The 26,899-nt window shown below is 39.7% G+C and overlaps 1 protein-coding gene across 2 annotated transcripts in view; it reads right to left on the bottom strand.

Annotated features, from left to right (window-relative positions):
* The window catches only part of grik2 (glutamate receptor, ionotropic, kainate 2), a 162,735-nt gene that overhangs the window by 47,921 nt on the left and 87,915 nt on the right, over positions 1-26,899 (bottom strand). For both annotated transcript variants that reach the window (XM_017708225.2, XM_037536747.1), the window contains exons 7-10: positions 22,656-22,799; positions 17,751-17,858; positions 16,893-17,006; positions 156-362 (exon numbers count right to left, since the gene is read on the bottom strand). In XM_017708225.2, coding sequence (XP_017563714.1) covers positions 156-362; positions 16,893-17,006; positions 17,751-17,858; positions 22,656-22,799 — 573 coding nt within the window. The remainder of the gene's footprint in view (positions 1-155; positions 363-16,892; positions 17,007-17,750; positions 17,859-22,655; positions 22,800-26,899) is intronic.

Below are 26,899 nucleotides of genomic sequence, written 5' to 3'. Positions count from 1 at the left end.
GTGCTGAATCACAGACAAATGCCCAGATGTCTGCCCATTTACACATTATAGTTTTGTACTAAGGAACAGGCAGAAGCTAAGCTGTTTCATGCAGTTGTAGCAGTTTAACATTTGACAGATCAATAAGTGACTAGTGTGTATTGACTTAGACTCACGTGGTCCATCAGTTCTCGGACCAGGCCATTCCACTGGCCCGTGCTTTCCTCCTGTGCACCATACTTGCCGTCTTCCACCAGTCGCACCTCATAGACAAAGCCCAGGATGTTGGCCAGCTCACGCAGCAGGTCGATGCAGTAGCCCTCGAAGCGATCGTTACCGTGCAGAGGCTTGTCTGACTTCTTGAACATCACGTAAGGCTCCTCCTGCGGAGACACATACAGTTCTGAGCTCGCATCATCCCACCAGGGCCAGTATCTGAGAGAAAGGAGGCTGATGTGCGCCTGATAGGTCTTTGAAGTTTGCTTGCAAGGACTTACGCTGGCACAGAGGGGGTACGAAACACCACTGATAGTAAGAGGATTGACACACCCAGGCACACAGACACACACGCACACACACACTCTCTCTGTAGCAGACAAGGCGAGGCAGGGAGTGATGCGTGGACATAATAAGAGATAATCCACCCTATCTCCTGCTCTGTGCTCCTCGCAGCCAGGGCCGAGCACCGTGGCTTTGGACCACTTGCTCCATCCACTGCCAGCAGATTCTTCCAAAATAAGATAAGATGAGCTGATACTGGATGAGTGGCACAGGCTACAGCTGACTCACTTTGTTAGGAACCAACAGCTGGACAGATTACCGATGTTCTTTCTCTCTCTCTCTCTCTCTCTCTCTCTCTCTCTCAATAACATAAAAAAAAATGTAACACACAAATAAGCTAGTGTTGTGTCCAATCAAAGAACTACACCCAAATTTATGCACCTTTACACACTACAATTGTATACAAAGAGAAAATCAATATATAAGTAAGGCAGACAATGACGAAAAACAGACCACAACAAATGAAAGGCAACACCAGAATAAATGACTGGAGAAAAATAAATGATGTTTCCAGACAGGTGTACTGAATACAATCATAGGTGTAGGTTTAAGAAGCGCCCAATAAATTTGCTTTCAACACATCTGGACAAAACCTTGTATCTACAAAAACATTTTTACTTGAGAGTTCATGATGGAATAATGTTTTTGGAACATCTGTCATAAATACTACTACAGTAACTTTAATCAAAATTGGCAAATGTAACCTTGGTAGTGAATGGCATCTATTGTAATATGTATTTATAAACATTTATATAGGGTTATGTCAGTTGTCATTGTCAAGCTTATATACATGCCATGTAACTTTATGAAAAGTATCCTACAGTAAAGTGTTACTATTGGTTTTAACTATTGCCAGATTCACTCACTACGTAGGTCTCCCTCAATCATACAGTCCTACTTAGCTAAGAGGGTTAGGACTAGCACATGTTTTCTCTGAGATACACTATATTGCCAAAAGTATTCACTCAGCCATCCAGATCATTATATTCAGGTGTCCCATTCACAGTGGTATTATAACAAAGTGGAAGCGATTGGAAACAACAGCAACTCAGCCATGAAGTGGTAGGCCTCATAAAATGACAGAGCGGGGTCAATGGATGCTGAGGCGCATAGTGCGCAGAGGTCACCAACTTTCTCCAGAGTCAATTGCTACAGACCTCCAAACTTCATGTGGCCTTCAGATTAGCTCAGGAACATTGCAAAGTGAGCTTCATGGAATGGGTTTCAGCTGCATCCAAGCCTTACATCACCAAGTGCAACGCAAAGCATCGATCGCAGTGGGGTTAAGCTCCGCCACTAGACCCAGAGTAGTGGAGACTGTGTCTCCAGTGTTCTCTGGAGTGACGAATCACGCATCTCTGTCGGGCAATACGATGGACAAGTCTGGGTTTGGCGGTTGCCAGGAGAACGGTACTTGTCTGACTGCATTGTGCCAAGTGTAAAGTTTGGTGGAGGGGGGGATTATGGTGTGGGGTTGTTTTTCAGGAGTTGGGCTCGGCCCCTTAGTTCCAGTGAAAGAAACTCTTAATGCTTCAGCAGACCAAGAGATTTTGAACAGTTTCATGCTCCTAATTTTGTGGGAACAGTTTGGGGATGGCCACTTCCTGTTCCAACATGACTGTACACCAGTGCACAAAGCAAGGTCCATAAAGACATGGATGAGCGAGTTTGGTGTGGAAGAACTTGATTGCCCAGCACAGAGTCCTGACCTCAACCCAACAGAATACCTTTGGGATGAATTAGAGTGGAGACTGCGAGCCAGGCCTTGTCATCCAACATTAGTGTCTCACCTCACAAATGCTCGTCTTGAATACTGGTAAAAAATTCCCATGAACACACTCCTAAACTTTGTGGAAAGCCATCCCAGAAGAGTTGAAGCTGTTATACCTGCAAAGGGTGGGCCGACATCTTATTAAACCCTATGGATTAAGAATGGGATGTCACTCAAGATGTCACTCAACTGATAACAAGTTAAGTGGTCTTTAGCCCGAAGGACACAGTGTCCATGATTTTCCAAAAAAAATATCAAATGTTATTTTGTCAGACCACAGGACACTTTTCCACTGCCCCTCAGTCCATTTTAAATGAGCTCAGGCTTAGAGAATATGGTTTTAACTTGCACTTGTGGATGCAGTGATAAACTGTTTTCACAGACAGTGGTTTTCAGAAGTGTTCCTGAGACGATGCAGTGATTTCCACCACAGAATCATGTCTTGTTTTTATTGCAGTGCCACCTGAGGGTCCAAAGATCACGGCTAGCGCATACTGTTTATTGGCCTTGTCCCTTGCATGCAGAGATTTGTCCAGATTCTCTGAACCTTTTAATGTTTTTTTTTCTGTACCGTAGATGATGAAAAGCAAAAGTTCTTTGCTATTCCCCATGTTTACTTCTGAAAGAATCCCTGGGATTCTTTTTTATGCTGCTCTTATGCTGCTTTGCACCACTGTGTATGTGGAGTAAATGTGTATTTTTAATATCATATCATTTTGAAACACATGTGGTTTAAACAGAGTTTGTTTTAAGTTAATATTTTTGTTTTCGCGTCCCTGCGCATACACAACACATGGGAAATGATCTCCATTTACAGTCAGCACCTTTCATTTAGATTCAAGATTCAAGAGTTTTATTGTCATGTGCACAGCAGAACAGGCAGTTGCACTGTACAATGAAATTCTTACTTTGCTGTTCCTCCATTCACCATATTTTCTCTTAAGAGAATAAAAAAAGAAAATATAAGAATAACTCTAAAAAACAGTAGGAAAAAGTAAAAGCAAAAAGTGTACAGTATGTGCAAAGTTGAAATAAAATTAAAGTTACATGTGCGTATGTGCAAATATGTGGAGCAGCTGTTCATAAAGTGCATCAAGTGACAGATGAAAACAGTAAACAATATTACTCTGTGCAAGTAATAGATGTAAACAGTATTGTTCTAACAGTGTATTGTGTTATTGTAGCAGACTTAGCTGTAGCAGAGACTGTTCGCAGTAGCCAACTAGTTTTAAAGGTCTAGCAGATTGCCACAGAAGAAGCTAAGGAGTCACATTTACAGCAAGTGACCAGATGTCTAGTTTTATAGGAAAGCTACCGATTTATCTTCCCACAACATCCTTATAATATAGCCAATCCAAAGTGATGTATTCAAACCCTACTATGATAGTCAGTGTAGCCTCCTATACTGCTATTTGTATATGCTTCTATATCGGAGGAAGGCAAAAACAATTAAAGTGAAACTAAAGTTTCTGCATGCTGCATCTGCTTCAATTCCACTTTGATTGCTTCTGCCGCCCACTGCTACAGAACAATGCATAAATAGCAGTGAGTCATGAACTCTTGACCCAAAGCCTGGATAAATGATTTCACCAGATCTACCTCATAAGAAATCTAGTCCACCTTATGAAAACCGCAAATGTATTCAGGTGAAAAAATAATTAGAAAATAAGATCAGTGATTAAGTCAGTAATGTTAACACATCTTATCATTAGCAAATTTGGCTCTCACAGAAGATTAAAAAGAAGGTTTCACGACAAACATGTTAACCTTAGCAACGATATAGTAATTACTGAACTAATTACTGATGGATCTAAGTTTGGCTCCATTTTTATTCATGTGGTAAACTGCACTTTTCTTTCAATGATGTAGGTATAAATTTCTATTGATCTGAAAAACATTTAAAATAAAACTGGGATGTCACAGAAAATGGACAAAAATGAGACAGCAGATGCCCCTTCATGCCCCTCAGGTGTACCTGGCAGTGTGCTGAGAGTGCAGTATTTATGAACACACACTTTTCACATCTACCTATTAATAGCAAATCATGCAAATTTGAATCATTTGAATACAACTCAATTTACACTTTTGTCATTTTTCTTTTAAAAAATTATACTACTGCAGACTGTATGGCAAATATTTATTTAATTATTCAATTATCTGTGTTGAAGAGGATGTGCTATAAGCAGGTTTGTGTGCAGCGTCATCACAGAGATGCAGACACAACTAGAAAGCAACACAAAGCGGCACTCTTCACGGAATAACGCAACAATGACAAGACGTTGTTGAGCAGTAAACTTCGCCAACTGCAGTTAAGATGGTTGGAGAATGTTTAGTATCCTGATCATATCCCTTTGCCAAAAACTGCAGTAGATTATGGATCCAGGCCATTGTGAAGGCAGATTGTGTTCCTGATAGTCCTAAATGCATAATAGTAATCTGTGCAGTGCTTGCTTTGTATTCATTTCTATTAAAGACATTCGCTGGCTTCTTGAGGTGCCAGAATATAAAAGGAAAATTTGAATGAGGCCAACTTCAGCTTCATAGTTTTAATGCATCAACACATCCTCAACTGTAGTGTAATGCTGGTGGCATTTTCTGACACAGAGATTTAGACGAGGCTGAAGTCAGATTCCTATTTGCCAGCTTTTTTTTTTTTTTTTTTTAGAACTTTCCTGTTTCACCTTAAATAGTGTCTGAGTGACTCAACAGTGTCACACCTCACCTGTACAGGTTGACCTACTGGGACACTATTTAAGACTGGTCCAATGTAGGGTTCGGTGCGAGGTATTGCTTCTCAACCACAAGAACATACTGAGCGATTTCTTTATCTCCTATGAGTTCATGTTATGACCCTTTTCTCTTGTTCCTACCGACTTCGTCTTTTGGATTCACCCTTTTGTACTTTAGCTGGCGGTTTTTGGCTTTCTCGTGTGTGGACTTGGAACTGGTTTTGTGGATTTTGAATTCTGTCTATCCCTGGTATCTAGTTAGCTTCATCCGCGATCGTCTTTCCTCTGTCAAGCGTTACAAACAGGCTGGGGAGCCAGAATATAACTGCTGCACCATTTAAGTTAGAACGGGAAATTTAAAACAAGAAGCTGGTGCATAAGCAGCTGACTAAAGCTTTGTGCAATTTAGCATATCAAAATATCTTTCTTACAGCTTTGTGTAGAGCTCTTCCTATAAATATGCGCTACAGTAGGACATTTTGACAAGGTAGCTTAAAACAGTTCATCAGAACACTGGTGTGTTTCTGTTTGCTGACATTAGCTAGTTAAGTAAGAGTAAGTTAGCACTGTGTGATTCACATCATATGATATATATATATATTTATATATATATATATATATATATATATATATATATATATCATAGCCTAACTAACTAGCCAACTACTGTTACCAGTCTGTTTATCGACAGTAACGGTACCATTATAACTAGCTGATACTGATAATCAACTATTGTTAGTGAACAGTTTAGATAATGTATTAGATATTGTTGTATTATTATGCAAATGTAAGACAAATACACAGATTCAACTCTGAAATGGCATTTTATACTTGAGTCAACAAGAATTTACAAACAGTGTGAAATCTTTGTTGACTAACAGTTGACTAACATTACAGTCTTATGACTTAAGTTAAGTGGTTTTGCTCCTGGCAGCGTGTGTACCTAGTAATATTTGTAAACAGGAAACCTGTCTATGCTATTTTCTCTCCCTTTGCAAGTTTATTGCTGGAAACATTTGTTCACATGCACTCATTTCTACAACTCAGTTCCTCTTTAAAGTTGCAGGGGAATACCCTTTAAAGTAAGGGGAATACCCTTAGGAAGAATTTAGTACAGTTCCAGAGACATGTAGAATCTATGACATGTGACTCATGGTGGCCCAATACCTTACCAAGACACTTTTTTTCCCTTTAATTTGAGTGTAAAAAAATAAAAATAAATATTTGTTGTTGGCTAAGAATAAGAGGGCTGCATGAATCACAGTGCTTTGGGTTCTGTTCCCAAAGCATTTCCCAGTGAGAGTGTAAGCATTTAGGTTACACTATCAGCGGCCTGTGCAAGGAACTGCTTCTCCACCAGTGAGATGCTCCAGGGATGTGTGGCGTGCCAGTGGAACATGTCCAAAGAAAGATAAGCATTCATCCACCCCCACCCCACCCACCTCTTGCATATTCAAAGCTAAAATCAACCAATGAGGAGCAGCCGTTTTTCAGTACAACTACAGCCTGGATTTACTTTGTAAACAAACATTTCTCTTTAACTCTCTATTCTTGAACAAGCAAAAGTAAGACATCGTTCTATGCTGCCTGACTATGATCATTTATCATTTATGCCATACAGTAGTGCAGAGCTATCAAAGCTGCCTTTCAAATCAAAATTCAGTCCTCATCTTACTAGCCACTGGCACTGACCAGTTGAAACAGCTGAATAACCTTTGTATAATCCATCTTTCTGCTAAATAGAGGTTTAAAAGTCCAAAATTACCCAAATCTCAAGGACTATGAATTGATCATCTCTGCTATGGTGCACTAAATATTAAGTCAGTTTATCGTGACTGCCTATAGAGATATTGACTTCTCCATGATCAGTCCACAAATGCATCCTTCATGGCAAATGGTGTGAGGTTGGACAAGCTTTACAGAACATTGGAAACAATCCCATTCAACCTGAGAATTTGTAGCAGACACTTTAAAATACTTAAGTATCACCAATTGTAATTTACTTGGATGAGTGTCAATGATTATATTAGAACAGTGTTGTTTCTTTATCACTTGTGCTGGAGCAGCACCTTTACGATGTGTATGATCAAAATCATGTCCAAAAAAAGCAGAGGTGCTGCTGACAGAATCAAAACTGTACCATGTACTCTATACATGGCTTGAAGTCTGGAGGGAATACCGTTGGCTGTGTTCCCAGCTGGGAGGGTCTTTATGATAATGGTCACATTCTTTCTTTATGGAGTGATCCACTGCTTCAGTAAGGTGTTCATGTAGTCAGCAGAACTGGTGGTAAGAATTCACTACTAAGAACATGAAAGCCTTCAGCAATATTGTATGGCTCAAAAGGTTCTGTAGCAGGAACTCTGGAGGAATGTGCAACCACTGCTGTCCCAAAATGTTTGTAATGTTTCTTATGCACAGATGTTGAAGGACTGGGTGTTTAGTGACTAATTAAATAGAAAGAAATAAAAAAAAAACATTCAATAACAACAAAGCAAAACCTTCAGCTTAGCTTACTCTCTATTATTGCAGGCAGATATTAACAGAACTTCTAATTATGGTGGTAAATTCCACTCTGTATAATTTCAAGTTAATTTCAAGTCAGTTTCATTCAAATAGGCATTCTTTCAACAAAAAGATAAGCTGCAGTATTTCAGCCAATAATTATAATTACATACTATATAATTATCTGTCATGTAGAATGGATGATTTATGCAGAATGCATGCATACTAAAACTGGCTAAAGTCAACAGGCTTCTGTTCTACAATGCCTTTGGCCATTTTTGCTAGTTGTGCAGAGTTTGATAAAGCCAGTTATTAAGATAAATAATAATAAACAATGGATTTTTAAATTTGTGTCCTAGATGTCCCTGGATACTTAATAAGCTCCACACTATTAGCACCTCATGAAATAGCATATAAATCCCCAATAAAAAAGTCATGCTATTGATACCATTAATACTAGGTAAATACTGACTTCGCGTCTTTATTGCACAACAGCTGAGAACATTATAGGCTCATTCAATTTATTTGAACCTAACCAACAAAAGGCAGTCCAATAAAATCTCCCCTCTTCAACTCTGCCACTGTGCCATCACTGATGTGTACCTGGGACCTATCTATAAAATTGGAACTAGTAGAAGCCTTTAGTTTTTAAAGGGGGGCTCTGTGGAGGGCTGAAACGAGACACCACCTGGGTGCTTTTAAGGTGCAGTCTGAACTTTTTTTGTTTATGAATGCGGGCTTCCAGTTCCCTAAGGCATCTTGTCTTTAATATAGCTGCAGATATGATTTTTCGTTGCCTTAAAGCACTGTCAAATAACCCCATTGTGCACTGCGTGTCAGCAAGCTCTGTTTGCACATGTGTGTATTGCCATGGTAACACAGCTGCAGTCGAGTGTGTCTCTCGCGACAGTTTGTGAGGGAGGCGCACGGCAGCAATAACTCGCTATGGTCGAAGGTTTTTTAAACACACATCATATTATGACTCATCTGTGGAGCTGAATAGTGGACTCACCCTGAGTCGGGATGCTGTTTTTGTCCATCTCTCTATTGTACGTCAATGCTGGAGTTTTAGAAAAGCAAGACTCGGTATGAGCCTCCTATTCACGATTTCAATTGGAGAGGTTGAAGAGAGTCAGATTCAGAAGGCCTACCTGTCAGTGCAATAGAAAGAGCAGTGGGGGAAACATTCTCATTCATGGCATTCAGGATGGCACACAGCGTTCAAACATGAAGGACACTTCACCACGCAGTTCAGGCAATGCTGAAAATAAGGCTACAGATTGTCTCTTGATTGCCTCCTGAATAACTCGAATCATTTGGAGAGAATTTCAATCACAGCAAGGTCTGTAGTGAAATATACTTTTAAAATGTCTCTCTATCTCTCTCTCTCTTGTTTCTTTCCTTCCAAACACTTGCTGTGTGTGTATATGTAGGCAGATTGCTTCAGTAGTTGATGAGTGTCATACTGCATATACTCAGGATACTCAGCAAGGCTTTGAGGTAGACTTTGAGTAGACTGTAAACTGATTGGAAGTGTACTGCCAGTGAGAGAGAGAGAGGAAGAGAGAATGCATTTACATTTTAAAGCATGGCAGATAAACCTTGAAAAATCCTTTATAGATTTGCCATTTCTGGACTTCAGGCTCATGGTGGTATCTTATATATTGCACATACATTATACAAAGTTGCAGAAGCATTTTTTAAAAATCTTGTAAAATCAGAGGTATTAATAAAGGGAATTTGTTGCCCCTTTGCTGCAATAACAGCCTGTACTCTTCTAGAAAATGATTGTGAGGGCTTTATTGCACTCTGCAGCAAGAGCATTTGTGAGGTCAGGTATGGATGTTGCATGATTAGTTCTGAATCATAAATGCTTCTGAACACATCATAAAGGTGTGTGGTTTTCCTTCTCTCCAGAGAACATAGCTTCACAGCACAATGCTGGGGGTTTTATACCACCATAGCTAATTCTTGGCATTGGACATGATGACCTTAGGCATCAATGTGTGGCTTCTCCAGAGCATCTTATTCTACTGGCATTGCTTTTTCTAAGGAGATTATACCAGCTATGTGAGCACAATTGAATGCTTGTGTCAGCAATAGGTGAACCTTAAAGTAGCTCAAGTCACTCATTAGAAAAAGGTATATGGATACTTTTGGACATACAATGTAGTATGTAAACACTGATGAAGTTTTAAAATGTATCGTTCACTCCCCAGTCCCACATAAGAATTTGGTTTTAAACAGCCTGTTTTTTAATGTGCAATGCATTTATCCAGCTACTCAGCATTGAAAGAAAAGTCTGAAAAAAAAGAAGTCAGGGCTGAAACACTCCATGTAACACCTAAACAGGGCTAAAACACTCCATGTAACACTGAAGTTACATGGAGTGTTTCAACCCTGATTTTTTTTTATTTTTTTAATGAGGCACAGTAATGAATCATGACTGTTTTGGGAACATAAACCCACACAAATGTGGTAGAGCAGCAGTACCACTTCTGAACATCTGTCCTCTTTCCTCTTTTAGACAGGCACAGAACACATCTGTGACATTTTCCACCAGGCAATGCAGTATGGTATAGTATGGCTGCTAATCCATGAGCACGCATTTTATTATTACTTTCATTGCTAAGTGAACCGTACCTTATCTGAATCCCCATGCTGAAGTTGCTTATCTTTCTTGCCGGGGTACTAAGCATGCTGAGCCAGAACACAAGGGTGGAGCTAGAAACGGTGAAGATCATTGATTGGTCAAACACAAATGTCACAGAATTGTCTCATCATCAGTCTTGTAAGACAACTGGCACTTCTAAAAAGCTCTGCATGTACTGCAGAAATGCTCTTGTTTCAATATGAGGTTTTGTATGGAAACACAAGGGTTTCTACAGCCACTGAAGGAAAATGATCCAATCAGGATTTTATACAGGAACATATACAGAAACATTGAATTTGGTGATCTTTGTGGTCCCCAGAGGGTTAATTTGTCTGTTAAAAAAGCTTAAAAAAAACATGCCGTGTCTTTTTCAAATGCCTGTATTTATCTAGAACGGCAAAAATATTCATGTGAAATTACATTAGCTTAATGCTAACATACTACTACAAATCCCATAAGGGTGCTAGCAGAAATTAGAAATCAGTTTTGAAATTCATGGCTGAAACTGAAGGCTTAGCTTTAATTGCCATGGTCATCACTCATAGTTCTGGGTTCAGATTAGTAACCGTGCCGCACTGCCTGATGGAAAAATGCCTCTAGACTTGCCTGGAACAGAATTTTCAATTGCTTGTGCCCTGTCTGCATTCTCACACAGTGCTAGCATGCTCACTAAACACAATGCCATGTGTTTGTCAGCCCATTAGCTTCTTGTAACCTCTCACCCTCTGTCAACTGTGAAAGACTGTAATTATCATAAACAGCCACAAGGCCTATTAACACATAAAACCTGTTTATTACTAACAAGCACCACCTGAGTCTGGCTGCACAATGGCATTGGCTCACCTCCACAGGAAAAATAAAGTAAAACTGTTTATCCTTTGTTGATCTTTCTGCTTTTTTCATCTACTGAGTGCTTTTCTACAGTACACATCAATAGACTATCATTCTTGCAGTGCTTAAGATAATTAAATTAAACTAGCGATTTGACTTTAGGAGAAGAAGAAACATGCAAAAACACCCACATTTGTTCATACTGCTTCACTACCTTATATTTTCCCTTAACCTCTATAGACCTATAGATTTTGCAATTCCTGCAGTTTTAAGATAAAGGCATCATATTTGAAATACAGCTTTCTGATATCCTACTTTTGTTTAGTTAATTAAAATATCATTGTTTTCTTTTGCTTCTCCACAAAGGTAACTTAACAGGAGAACGAAAAAACATTCAACATTTAATTCAAGTTAATGTATCAAGATTCCAAAGTAAATTTGGGTTACATGACTTTACATCTTGGAATGTGATTGAATCTTATTCTTACCTTCATCCTTTCTATTCAGCGTACACCCAAATTAAGCCTAGTCTTGGCTTAGATTACAACTTTCAGTCCTGATATGCTCATCAAAGTGAATTAAAACTCTGCATTCTTCATTAAACTGATTACAATGCATAAGCAGATAATCTAATGCAGCAGTGGTGCTGGTGTACAGAGTTTACTGCGGCCGGTAAAGTAGCCAGTGTGAAATGTGTCATGTAGGGGCAAGAAGGTGTAGCACCTGACAAAGGTACATGTGAATGTTAATGTCCTACATGCCTCGAACAGATTTCTTGCCAAAGCCTCAGAATATGAAATGATATTGCATCTGTAATTAAAAAGAGTGGAGAAGTGGGAATAAAGACCACTGAGTCAGACAAACCTAAATAAATCGCCAAAGCATTTTCTGAGCAGTAGAGATACATTCCTTAAATGCAAAGTCATCCTCCTATTCTTCTTTAACAAATTAAAAAATGGATTTTGTGTTTCACAAAAATAAATGATATTGGTTCGTTTGAGCCATTTTTAAAGTTATTTTAGGTTCATTGATCACCCGCCTGTGTGTGTTGTTCAGCAATAGCCCTCCAGCACTCCGGAATTAACAAGAATGAGCCACTTGCTTAATAAGATCACACTGAGGGATAATAATAAGAAACAAAGAACAGTATACAAGATACTAAATATAGCTTCAACAATGATGAATGGGTTATTGATCCTGGCCCCTTTCTTGTGGTCAGTTATTTTTAACATAGCATTTTGGAATGAACTAAATTAGAGACCATTATGTTAAGTTTGGTGCCACTGAGCTGTGGTAAGACGACTGACGAAGATGGCACGTGGACAAAGCTGTCATGTGAGGATATTTGATTTAGCCCGCTGGAAAGTTATCCTAACACCACAGCCTTAATCGGTGAGAAAACAAATGTACTTATTAACTTAATGAACTCTCATGTTCCTTTTATAACTGCATTTCTAAATATTTTAGTAACAAAATATAGTTTAATGTTAGTAATTTTTCAAATTTAACTTGAAGCCAATCTACTGTCTTTATTTACATTATTTTGTCTTTGTGCCTCTGAGCCCAACTACAAACATTGCACTTTGGCTATTATTGCTATTGCAAATATAATTGTAGAAGTCAGCAGTATGCAAATAAGGACCCTAACCAATCAAATCATTTTTAACCCTTTACGACCGACACAAAAGCACAGCTATTTCTACAGTTTAATCTGCTTTTTCCCTTTAACAACATTATTTCTCAGTCATGTTGTTAATTGATATGTAAAAAAATGTGATTAAAAAAGCTGAAAAACATTAGTTTTAAAGATTAGTCTGTCTCACAACTCATTTTGTGCAAATGAACAATTGAATAGGAAAATAAGTCGGCATCAGTTATTTTATTCTTATTATTGTGACTTACAGATTCAAATTGTGCTCTGAATGAGCTCAAATGCTCGCTCAAAAAACACACTGTATCCGACAATAAATTAAGTCTTGTGCATCTTTTATACAGGGATAGAAAACATGGTAGCCTATATAAAGCTCCAGTTCTACATGCTGCTATGTTTCACTTTGACCTGTGCAAACATGCATGTGCTGTTTCTCCTTTGGCAATGGATTTAACAAGATTAAGGGGCTAATAGCAAATTCTCAGAATAGATTGCCGGTACAACATTCAGGGATGGACAGGGTTAATGCTGTCTGCTGTGAGTGTCTTTAGCAATTACATATATATAAACTAACAGAAGTAAATTATTTTGAGTATTAATGCAGGCTGATCTTTAGTCATTTTTAATTCAACAGTGCTTTCATATTTTGCAAGGTATATCACAATCGCAATATTACAAGAATTTGGATGGATGGATACTTTCATCGCTTATTTTCGTTACTATTTTTATAGTTACTGCCACTATACTGACTCTCAAGTTCACCTTAAACACATAAAAAAAATCCAGTCTTCACTTCTGTAATGCAGATAGTTTCTTGATCATAACACTTCCTGAAGGTATTTAAGTGAAGCTCCAGCTTGTTTACATTTGTTCCTGGCCTATTAAAAACACTTTCCACAGACAAACTGCACAATAGAGGCTTCAGCAAACCTGAGCACATTAAAGTTTCATACAAAGACTGGCTTTTATCAGTTATACCCTACCTCTCTCTTCACATCTCTCTCTCTCTCTCTCTCTCTCTCTCTCTCTCTCAACACCTTTGATCCTCAGGCACCTGTCGAAGAGAACTAGTATTTGTATTACTTAATTCATTGTGACTGGCCGCTGCAACATTGTGTGTGAAGAGTAAATAAGAAACCACATATTGAATTCTGTTTTAATTAGTTGTTTCTCCTGCTTAGGACACAGGATGTTTATTGAGCACCTCCCGCTGGGAAATGGGAATGGGGTTAAGATCATGATGTCACGCTGTTGTGGAGCGTGCACTGGTCTTTAAACACTCCTCTGTTTCCTCACTCTTGTTGCGCATGCCTTCATAACACTCCAATGAATATGCAAGTGTTGCTGGTAAACTATATATATATATATAGCACCAATATTACTGCAACATAAAAAAAGAAGAAACAGCCAGGAAAAAGTGATATTTTGTACTCTTTCTTCATAATTGTCTTTAACCTTTAATTGGAGCAGTTTGAGCTCTGGCATTTGGGCAGCACCATGGTGATGGTTGAAGGTGGTGTGGACAGCTCTGAAAGACTGCAGGTATTCATCTGTTTTGACCCCATATTCCACTTTGTTTCCATCAAACTCCGAGTTCACATGCTGCTTTGTAGCCATCAATGTTTTCATTTTTAAATTGCTCCCATGAAAACTGACAAGGGCTCACACCGTCAATGAAGACCAGAACGGCCTTGTGCTAACAGGCAGCAACTGATGTAACAGGGCAGAAATTTCAAAAGCATACTGCATTCTTCAAATAGTTTCTTATTCAGGGTGAGGCTTTAACTATGAATGTCTTCTTTCACAAGAATACATCGCTAAAATTAATTAAATGATTAAGAAATTGAATGGTTGCATAAGGAGACAGCTTGAATGTATGTTAAAAAATATCAAAAGCTCTTTCACTGATGTTATAACATATAACTGAAGCTGCCCTGTGTTAAAAAGCAAATCAATGAAAACAAGTAAATCAGACACATATTTTGCTTAATTTGAAGCTAGGGAAATACATAAAGCCTGTTGCACATGCTCTATTCCTCACACATTTTCTCTGCATTTCTGTGCCTCTCCCTGTCTGCCTCTGCCATGCCTCCAGTCTTAAAATTTTAAAATATTACCCACATGCACAGCCACTGAATAGGATTTTGTGCGAAGAACGTCCTTCTGCTATGGCTAATGTTGATTTCATATTTCTGCTTTGATTTTGCAATTCTGAACACCCTGCATTTTATCACTATGATTCATATAGAGACATTTTTTTTCACAGTTTCATGCACAGCTAAACAACATATCACATCCTTTTGAAATTGTACATGCAAGGCATTATATAAATGTGCTGTGTATCATTTCCTCATATTAGCTGATACACTATATGGACAAAAGTATTTGGACACCTACACATTACACCTACAGGAGCTGTTACGATGTCCCGTTCTAAATCCATAGGCGTTAATATGGAGTTGGTCCCCCTTTGCAGCTATTACAGCTTCCACTTTTCTGGGAAGCTTTCTACAAGATTTTGGAGAGTGTCTGTGGGAATTGTTGCCCACTTATCCAGAAGAGCATTTATGAGGTCAGACTCTGATGTTGGATGAGAGGGCCTGGCTCACAATCTCTATTCCAGTTCATCCCAAAGGTGTTTGATGGGGTTAAGGTCAGGGCTCTGTGAGGGCCAGTTTTCCCATACCAAACTCACCCAACCATGTCTTTATGGGCCTTGCTTTGTGCCCCAAACTTTTCCAAACCAAAATATCTTAGTATACTGAAGCTGCAACTTCACTGGAACTAAGGGGTCTAGGCCAACCCCTGAAAATATCCCCATAGCATTATTCCTCCTCCACCAAACTCTTTAGTCAGGCAGGTAACGTTCTCCTGGCATTCACCAAACCCAGACAGCCATCAGACTGCCAGATAGACAAGCATGATTTATCATTCACAGAATACTTGTCCACTGTTCCAGAGTCCAGTGGCGGTGTGCTTTACACCACTCCCTGCAATGCTTTGCATTGTGCATATTGATCTTAGGCTTGTGTGCAGTAGCTCAGCTTTGGAAAGCTGGCCATTTCGCAAAGCTCCTAATGCAGTTATTTTAAGAAGGGTCTGGCTGCAGCCATGCTCTCTAAGCCTGACATGCACTGCCAGCCTATTGAAGACTTCGGTGCACACTCTGCCACATCAGTGTTTTTGTCAGTTGTATGAGGAAAAACAGCGAACCACGTACTGCTGGGCAACAAATTACACTGAATGTATAGTAGCGTTGCCATATTGATAATAAGGTAATTAAATATGGAAACTTTCAAAACAAAAACCCACCATGATGACCAGACATGAATTTTGGGTTTATTCCCATTGTGGCAGAGAGGGCATGTGCATGTGACGTCACTGAGGCTGAGAGTGCATCTGGCTGAGAATGCATGTCTACAGCCAGACTCTATTGGTTCTTTTGCTGATGTTGCTTCCAGAGGCAATTTGGAACTCGTTAGTGAGTGATTCAATGGAGGATTGGCGCTGTCCGCTTCAGCTCTTGGTGGTGCCGCTGAGTGAGTTTGCGTGGTCTACTGCTTTGTGGCTAAGCCCCTGTTGCTCCTAGCTGCATTCATTTCACATATAGCACTTACAGTTGACAGGCGCAGATCTATCAGGACAGAAATGGCTTGTGGTAGAGGGGGCAGTACCTATGACAGTACCATGTTCAAAGTCACTGTGCTTATGTTCTACTGGCGGTATTTAAAAGTTAAGTTACAAATGAGTTAAGTTTGTCTGTTGACACTGCAAGGCTTTGTGCTTAATTTTATCCACCTGTTAACAATGGTTGTGGCTGAAACACCTGAACTCAGTAATTAGGCATGGTGTCACAATACTTTTGTCAAGTGTATGTTAGAAAACAGAAGTAATTGAGATGATTGTGAAGTTAGATTCTGAAACCACAGAAAAAAAAACATCTAAAGATGTTCTTACTCTTGGGATGAAATATAATGAGTGAGAGTCTCAGACCGTAAAGTCTAATGTTAAATGCAATAAATTATCAGGATGTCAGTTTGGTATCAGTAAATCTGCTAACGCCAGGGATGACAGCACATCAGCCCTAAAATCATCATAGTTCAGACTAGGAATTTAGAATTATGAGAACTGATGAAGATTATTCTGTTCTCTTTTCTTTAATGAAAATGTTTGAATACATATGAACCTGGGGAACAAGTTGGCAATATTTACCAGTATTGTAGATACGTAGAGTGTTCTGTTGGTGAGAGAGTCTGAGACGTTCGCCATCTTGCCCTTCTGGTGTTCGGTCATGTTTAGACCACTTACAGGATCCCACGTGCCAATCTGCAGAGAGACAACATGATAATCTTCTAAGTGCAGTAACAAAAACGTACAAACACCTGATTTCAACAACTGACAGCCTGAAAAGAAATCCTGTATAATCCAGGAATTCATAAAGCTTGTATAACCACCTTCATCGGCCTTATAAAACACTGCAGTCTGAACTAATTATAGTATGACGAAGTGCTTATGTAAAGGAGCCTAAAGGAAAGTCGAACATGCTAAATTGTCCAGAGAAAGACTATAAGAGTGAGCTTGACGGGCAGAAGAATGCAGGGTGTTTTCTCTAAGACCTGGCAGAATTAATCCTGAGGATGCTCTTGAGAGTTGTGGGCTCCACAGAGAGAGCACAGCAGGGCCACACACTCTCACCCATTCAAAAACAAAGTGCTTCAGATGCCTTCAGAAAACGCCTAAGCTGTAGTTTGTAATTGCAAATCAACTCTTTAATTCAGCCTTCATGAGGCTGGAGGGCTTCTGAAGGGGGTTTTTATTAATAGAGTAAATTATTCATGGAGGTGCAGACACATGCGCCAGCGAGATGGGAGGTCACAGGCGGTTTGAGAGGGAAACTCTTGTGTGAGATGACGAGCGTGGCTGTGTGTGTGTGCTTGTGTCTGTGTGTAGGTGTGTACTCTACATACCCGAGAATGGTGTCTGCATAATGAACAGCTTAGGCATTTTTTACAGTATGAATCAGTGTGATACAGGCTCAAGTATTTTGTAAAGAGGGTTTAGCACAGCTACCTTCTCCAGTCCTTCCTCCTTCAAGCTGATCACATCCAGATCGAAATCTGTCCTCAGGCCGTTGGTTTTGTTGAAATTTATCCGTCCGGTCAAGCCGTCCCAATGGGCCTGGAGGTGTGAGAGAAATATTCATCATGACCAGGCAGCACCAGCCAAGAAGAATCCATCCCTCTTTGGCAAAACAGGGAAATTCATTATTCATTGGAACATACAGCTCACCTTCAAGCAGGTCACAAAAGCAGAAACCAGAAAAGCTCTCATACTCACACACACACACTGACGAAGAACAATGACCCACACACACTGACAAAGGCATGCATTTAAGAGTATTTTTAGGGGACTCCTCTGGGTTTTGGCTTATTTCAGAGGCAAGGAAGGAGACCTAGAAGCATGTATAAGAAGAGTTTCTTCATGCAGTGTTTTACTGTCCCTGTAGTACTATTCATAAAAGATTCATTTTACATGGGAAGGCAGGGTAATGTGAATTTTATGGGCATTTCTAAGTGATTTTGGTTCCATCTGAATTTGATGTGTAAGTCATTTTTATGGACTACACACTTTTGTGTCAATAAAGATTCTGACACATTTTACATACAATAAAGTGGACTGTAGAAAAACCCCAGGTTGCATTAATCCTGTGCAAACTGCAAGGTGGTAAATAAGCCATCATATTCTGTGGAAAAGGATTTTTCACTAATTTAATTAATTATGGAGGCCATTAGAAAGTGTTAACTTGTGTTTTTTGTGGCTCAATCAAGCCAATATATTTAGTTCTGCTTCAAAAATACAACTCCTAACAGTCGGAGGCTCACATCCTACATTTTTCTTGTCCACTTGTAACACTTGTAACACAAAAATTGGCCATAATTGTTTTTTGCACCATTTTTACCTTTTTTAGAATTAAACAGGCTGTTTTTGTTACTGCGCCTTAAAGACTAAAAGTAGATAAATGAGCTCTGATTGGCTGTTCTGTATTGTGCCTCATTTAAAAATTGTCTAGAACTTTAGTATGAGTGGGCAGAGCTAAACTGCTGTAGGTTGAACAGGTAACGTATGTAAATAAGTTAGTTCTCATGACATCACAGAAACAAGAAATTTAAAGAAGCTTTTTTGTGTTAAAGTTTCCATTTATTGACTGAATAGTGAATTTTTAAGTTTCAAAATGTGTTAGTGTTTAAAAAAAAAGCCAAATTTGGTTGTACTTGACTTTGGCCCTTTAAAACGTATAAAATAAAAAAAAAAGTGACCATGGTAAATAATGACAACAAGATAATAACAACACTGACACATTGCATTTAATAATGTGTGTGTGTGTGTGTGTGTGTGTGTGTGTGTGTGTGTGTGTGTGTGTGTGTGTGTATATATATATATATATATATATATATATATATATATATATATATATATATATATATATATATATATATATATATATATATATATATAGAGAGAGAGAGAGAGAGAGAGAGAGAGAGAGAGAGAGAGAGAGGGGCTATTTACTGAATGTGTATAATGACTACATGAAATATTTATGTTTATATGTTTTCTTTTTTTGGAATGAAGGTAAATTTAGAAGTCACTTCTCTCTTTATATTCAATACTGAGATTTTTTATCTCATGCAATTGGGCCAAAAATTTTACAGGCTTCTTGTAATGAAACTGCATTACTCCACCTCCCCATGGAATATTAATCCAAATTGTTCTTTTGTGTATTATTCTTATGAGCAATTATTTACTGTATTTTACTCTCTGTGCTGTTTGCCATACCAATAGATGAGTTCTTATTTCATTTTTGCTTCAGTGCTTGTGCTGATATTTGTCTGATTTTATTAATTCAATTTCTGCATTGCCTTAAAGCTACTTCTAAGCTTTACACACTCTAGCTGTGTCTTTAACTGATCCAGGGTGTCCGTTCATATGAGAGCTCCACTGTGTTCTAAGAGAGCAATGAGTGCAGGTGTCTAGGGCTAAACAGCAGCCCCATTTGGCCGACTCCACACTACTGCCCAGGCTTACCATCCATGGCTCCGCTTGAAGTTCAGCACAAAAAGGATTCAAAAGAGGGTGGGAGGGAGGACCTGAGAGGGGCCGGCCCACTGAGTGGAGAGATTTGGGCTGATCACTGCTGCAGTCGGAGGCAAGCAGGCGTTTTGGGCTTTAATGTGTCAGAATCCTGCACAGCGCAGCGGTCTGAGCCAAAGCAGGGGCTGCCTGCGATATCACACAGAGAATACAGCCCAGGGTCTTACGCAGCCTAAATATAGCCCGCAGAATCCTGCACTTAAATGACAGGGAGGGTTCGGATTAGACGCCCTAGTTTTTCCTCAAACCAGCATGAGGGAGAATAATTAGCAGTGATTAAGATCAGTTTTCAGCAGGAGAGCAGTATTGCAGAGCAGGGGTTCATGGTCATCCAGAGGTGCCTCTTAGACTGCAGCCTAACTAAACATGCAGTTTGCATCTCATTACGGAATCAGTGTCACCAGAGCGGGACTGGAAAGTTAGATTTCAACAGTGACTTAGCATTTCAGCTGTGGCTAGCAATATTGTGGTGAGATTGAGGGTGGGATTGAGGGAACCTTCGATCCCTGAAAACTCCTCCAATACACTAGAAAAATCAGCTGCACTACAATGGTTAAAATATTGTTCTAAAAACATTTAGGAGCAAATGTAAAAATTGTGCACTATCACAAACCCTATGGCTTTGGCATGTGTTGTGGCTTTTCTTGCCAAAATGTTACAGCCGTTGATGCACTGCATGTAGCTAAGAGCTTATACCATCACAAGTGCAAATCATATAGTTCTTGAATGATCAGGATACACACAGTGAAATGAAACTGGAATTTAAGCTGCATGACGATTCTTAGTAGATAAGCTGCTAAACAGTAAGCTATCCTGGTCAGTAGATAGCTAACAGGCTAAAAGGCTTCAAAAATATTCAGTAACAGGCTTTACGTTTATGTTTTACTGAAAGGCAATGTAAAACTTCAATCCACAATGTAAAATATGTTGCCTGAGTGCCTATTTTATAATAATTGACTGTGTTTTAGCTACAGCTGTCATGAAATGTTTATGTGCACCACTGTTTGCACTAGCAAAACATCAGAATTTCGATATTTTGAGTTGAGAACTTAGAGCCCTGACCTACAGACACAAAGCTATCAATGTCCAATCAAAATGTCCATTTCAGTCGTGAGGCCGGACATTTCCAAAATAGTGAAGCCTTTGTGAGTTTGTTTTCAGTCAGAGGAGCTATAACACACTTAATTGGGAAAATGTTTTTATACACCAAGTAATGCACTCAGTTTATGTTCCTACACTATGTGAATGTTGGTTTCAATAGTTCACAAATAATGTTGTTTTCATGCCAAAGAACTGAACTGTGGTCTGGCTTGCAGTCTCAGCTATAGTACATCCCAAAGGTGTTCTGTTGGGTTGAGGTCAGGACACTGTACAGGCCAGTCAAGATCTTCCACACCAAACTCGCTCATCCATGTTTGCATGGACCTTGCTTTGAGCACTGGTGTGCAGTCAGGTTGGAACAGGAAGGGGCCATCACCAAACTGTTCCCACAAAGTTGGGAGCATGAAATTATCCTTAATCCTTTGATCTGCTGAAGCATTAGGAGTTCCTTTCACTGGAACTAAGGGGCTGAGCCCAACTACTGAAAAACAACCCCACACCATAATCCCCCCTCCACCAAACTTTACACTTGGCACAATGCAGTCCAAGTACAAGTACCATTCTCCTGGCAACCGCCAAACCCAGACTTGTCCAAGAGATTGTCAGATGGAGAAGCGTTACTCCAGAGAACATGTCTGCACTGCTCTAGAGTCCAGTGGCGGCGTTTTACATGACTGCATTCAATGCTTTGCATTGTGCTTGGTAATGTAAGGCTTGAATGCAGCTGCTCAGTCATGGAAACCTATTACATGAAACTCTTTATGCTGTTCTTGAGCATGAAGTTTGGAGGTCTGTAGTGATTGACTCTGCAGAAAGTTGGCAAACTCTGCGCACTATGCACCTCAGCATCCGCTGACCCTGCGCTGTCATTTTACGTGGCCAACCACTTTGTGGCTCAGTTGCTGTCGTTCCCAATCTCTTTCACTTTGTTATAATACCACTGACAGTTGACTGTGGAATATTTAGTAGCAAGGAAATTTCATGACTGTACTTGCTGCACAGGTGGCATCCTTTCATAGTACCACACTGGAATTCACAGCTCCTGAGAGCAACCCATTCTTTCACAAATGTTTGTAGAGGCAGTCTGCATGCCTAGGTGCTTGATTTTATACACCTGCAGCCATGGAAGTGACTGGAATACCTGAATTCATTAATTGAATTCAATGATTACTTTTGCCAATATAGTGTATCAGCAACCTGATTGGTTAAATTCAAAGTGGTAAACCAATTATAAAACAGCAAATATCAAGTCAGGGTTATTATTGCTTTGACTGTGATAAATGTAGACAATGCACATTTCCATTTTTTAATTTACATGTGAGAGATGTAAAAGGAACAGAATACTTGCATCCTTGAAAAAATGCTGTTGCAGTGACATATAGATTTTTTAAAATTTATTTACTTATTTTTTTTTATATGAAATAGCCTTTGGCCCAAAACATTTGGAGGTGTAGCACCACCCCTGATTTTGGAACGTCTAGTGTTGCTATATAAGGGCAATGCAGAGTTTGGTGGAGCCAAATTGCTTGTCAAAATTCTCCAAAGTTGAACTCAAAATTGAGCTTTGCACGTTCTGGAAGTCTGTGACATGAAGCCCTTAACTGCAGCAATTTCCATTGAAACTAATGTAATTCTGTTCACAAAGGTGAAACCACTAGATTAACTGGGCCTTTACATAGAACACACACAGGACACACATATACACAACACCTGATGTATTACCTCTTTGATGAGTGTCATGAAACGGTTGCCGAAGCGCCAGGGTTTGTGGCGGTTGCACTGGAGTGAGCTGACCGTGATCTGAGGAGACTGCTGAACAGCCACAGCCACCACATGCACTGCATCGTACATCAGAGCAGCGTCCGTCTGGAGGCATAAGCATACACAAACACACACACACAGACGCACTGTGATCAGTCACCTTAAAGCTGCACCTGCTGGTTACCTGCAGTTGCTACCAGAATTATAGTTGTGTTTGGGTGCTTATCATAAGGCTGTATATACCAGATGGTTAACTAGTAAATACAACTAAACACCGTTTGGGTGCTCGTTCATAGATACCCACCACACAGGAAAAGTACATATGGAGGTCTGGAGATTATGTACTCGGCTTTTTCTTTCTGTGCTAAAGAACAGAGAGATCTAATAGAAGCACATCAGGTATGTGTATATATATATATATATATATATATATATATATATATATATATATATATATATTTTTTTTTTTTTATTTCACATTCACTGCATGTTTAGTGTTCAATATAAAGGATGAGAGGTCACGTTATACATCATATCTGGTATACTCATGTATCATCTAAAATCCTGAATTAACCAGTTACCAGTATGACTTTGTCAACCGTTCGAGCGCAGTGGGAAAATTGGTATTTGCCAGGTATGCTTGCATTATATACCTGTTTTTTTTCCTGGGATACAAAGTCATCAGAAAAATAAAGTTACTACCTGTTAGCTCATGATTACTGAGACTGCAAAAAAACAGCCCAACTGTTACTGGCTCAAAGGAAAACAATGCCATTAACAGATGGGCAAGATGCATGGGTGAAAGTGTGTGACGGTTGACTGCCAGGCTGCCTCGTGTGCTTCCAATATCAGAAACCTCTTATTCCACAGGCCAAAAAGAAAAAAAAATCTAATTAGTGTTTGTCTCGGATGATTGAAAAGCAATCACAACAGCTCTCAGCATTTGTTGGTATGGAAATCATGCCTTGGGGGTGCGTCAGAAATCGTTGTCCTGTTGAATAAATCATGGCCAAACCTGTCATTTTCCAGCTTTTCTCGCCGATTGTCCGTCTGCAAGGTTAGGACTAAAGACAGGTCTGCTGTAATAATATGGGGGAATCACTCGAGGGATGTTTGTGTTTGTGCTGATATCAGTCAAAGAGAAATCAGTATGGCTGAAAATTACAGGTAGGTAAGCTAAACTCTGATCAGTCTCTTTCGTTGGCCCCATTATTACAACAAATTACTTTCCCCCCAGCAAAAGCTTCAAATACATCACCACTGAGTCATGTATAAAATACTGCCAGTCAGTCATCCACCAGAATGATTAACAAATCAAACATTGTTGCTGTCGTAAGAAAGTGATGTAATTCCATTTTTTAAAAAGAACACTTTACTGTAGGACATGAAAATGACCAAAGCAGCTTTTATCACAATAATAATGTAGGTTATGTAATTTGTCCTATGAGGCTTATGTAGGTGTCTTGTAGTCTTTTAAACCCTGCCCCACATTAAAGTGTTACAGAAAATACTTAACACATTTAAACAAAGTTGCTATATTTAATGAGCTAATGTAATTTTTTGAAGCATATTTTGGATCAAAGTACCAGTAATATTTATGTCACACTTGTGGTTTTAAGGTTACTAAACGACAGAATGACACATTTTTAACTATAACCAAACTTTAATAATGTAAAATAGAAACATATTTAAATAGATACCTCCTGTTGATGTTTTTTTTATACATTCTACGTCTGTCGCAAATTCATATGTCCTTTACCACAACACTGACAAATGACCTGAAATAAAGTTATCATTAGAAATGTAAGTTAGCCAAAAAGAAGTGGACAAAATTGTGTAAAACCTAATCTAGGTGTAAATATCTATTTAAGTAAATTCTATGCAAGTAAATATCTATTCATATTCACTGTATTTTGCATATTCTAACTGCAGCGCTTATAACTCACATAAGACAACTTTTGTGGTTACAGTGAATGATCTAAAGGCCGTTCTTGTGCTGTGACAGAGCTACAAAAGCTGAGGCAGGTATTGTAGGGCAGGAACCTATTGAAATGGGCAGATAAAGAGTCTCCTCACAACCAGCATGCTGGTGCCGCCTCTGACAAGGCTCCCTGATGGCCGGGGGTGGGAAGAGAGAGTGTGATATTAATAATCTGCCCGTGAGAGAGTGTTGATGAAAGAAAGAGGGTGTGAAAGTGCTGCAGGGGCACAGCATTCACCTCTGGGCCTGGCAAAGGAGGAAGAAATGTTCTGGTCCCCATCTGCTGGTCAGGAACACTGGAGGTGAGGGCCACGGGCTCATCAGTGGTGTGTGGGTGAGTGTGTGTGTGTGTGTGTGTGCTTGTGGAAGGACATGGAGGAGCTGTCAATCACCCTCGCAGCACACAGCGCACAGCTTCATAATCATTTGCTTGCAGCGCCTGGCCTGTCAATCAATCAGCACCGGATTGGAGCGCAAAGTGGCAGCCGGTGGTCCGAGGACATGGGGAAGACGCTGTCAGGGGCAGACATGCCACCACTTCACTTCACATATATGGCTCCCAAGTCCCCCTAAAAACTCCCACCCCTAATTCACCCCAACACTGACCACTGCATGACCAGACACACTGAAGCGTCTCAGTGGACAGCCGTCTGTCGGACTGTCATTGGAGATGGCGGCGGCTCTCTGGGGCGTCGCCGCCGCCCATCTGCAGCGAGAGCACGTCACACTCAGTCACGGCACAGAGTCGATGAGCGCTGTACGCGCATCATGAATAATAAATAAGTAATAACACCAGAGGAGCAGGAGACAAGGTCTGCACCTGAATACTGAACACACCACCATTTTCTCTTCTGTGGCTGTGTGTGTGTGTGTGTGTGTGTGTGTGTGTGTGTGTGTGTGTGTGTGTGTGTGTGTGTGTGTGTATGTGTGTGTGTGTGTGTGTGTCTTCTGCCAGGCAGAGCAAGGGGTGCAGAATCAAAGCCCACAAGGTGCACAGAATTCTCTTCTGGGAGGTGAGCTTTGTTGTGTTCAGAATTTCATCAAAGTCCTTCGAATCCACCAGTCTGGCTAACATTACAGCAAAGTCTCACGTCCAGTCAACAGCCAGCTGAGAACAGTAAGGGAACAGACTGAGAGCTGCAGCACTAACTGGAGCTTTACACAGTAGCACAGAGCTTAATGAAAAAAGTGTTGCAAAGTTCACATTCATGCTTATCTCTTCCTAGAAAACATTTTGTTGAAGAGACTCCATACTGACTTTAAATCAGACAGGATGGTGAGAGAAAGTCAGATAGACAGTGAGAGTATGAGAGATAGAGAAAGAAAGAGAGAGAAAGATGTCGGAGATAAAGAAAAAAAGAAAGTATAAGAATGAAAGAAAAAGGAGGAAGAATGACAGAGAGAAAGCGAGAACAAATTCTAGTCAATTTTGGCTGTGCGAAACAGACAGATAAAAAGCGAGAGAAAGTTGGGGAAAGAGGAAACAAAGAAAAAAGAACAAGAAGACAGAAAAGGATGAGAAAAGATGGGAGAGTAATAATTAGAGATAAAAGAGGCGGATAGAAGGAGGTATAGAGAGAGAACAGTCTGTTCATGCTGTATGGGAAAGAGAGAGAGGGGAAAAAGGAGAAAATGAGGAAAAGTGGAAAAGAAAGAAAAAGAAATGAAAACAAAAAGAATAGGAGGCAAAACAAATAGAAACTAGGAGAAAAGAAAGTTGAACAGAGAAGGATGTGAGATGTGATGTGAATATTTGAGAAAGTAAAAAAGTGTAATAATTAGAAATAAAATAGACAGAGGGAAGGAGATACAGAGAGAGAGGGAGAGAGAACAGTCTGTTCGAGCTGCATGGGAGAGAGAGACAGAAAGAGAGAGAGAGCGATACAGAGTGAGAGCAGATTCTAGTAAATTTTGGCTGCATAAGCTGGAGTGTGCTGTTCTTTTCCCCAGCGCAGGGCTCGGCACAGCCCGACAGGCAGACTGGCAAATGATTTAGCAACACCGCCACTTCACTCTATAAACATCTCATTAAAATCAATTATGTCACTCCTGAATGAAATTAAAGCTAAACGCTTTAAAAGCTGCTTTTCCCTTGTGTCAGCCAATGTGAGTATTACCCCGATGCTTTCTCTTTTTTACGCCTTCCTCTTTTTTTACGCCTCAGTCTCGCTTCCCTCTCCCGGCCCGCGGTGAGAGATTTAATAAATCTCCTCGGCTCTGATTG

This window comes from Pygocentrus nattereri, chromosome 3 (assembly GCF_015220715.1).
Source record: "Pygocentrus nattereri isolate fPygNat1 chromosome 3, fPygNat1.pri, whole genome shotgun sequence".
NCBI lineage: Eukaryota > Metazoa > Chordata > Actinopteri > Characiformes > Serrasalmidae > Pygocentrus > Pygocentrus nattereri.
The sequence above is the reverse complement of the archived record's forward strand: the minus strand, read 5'-3'. Positions and strand labels throughout refer to the sequence as shown.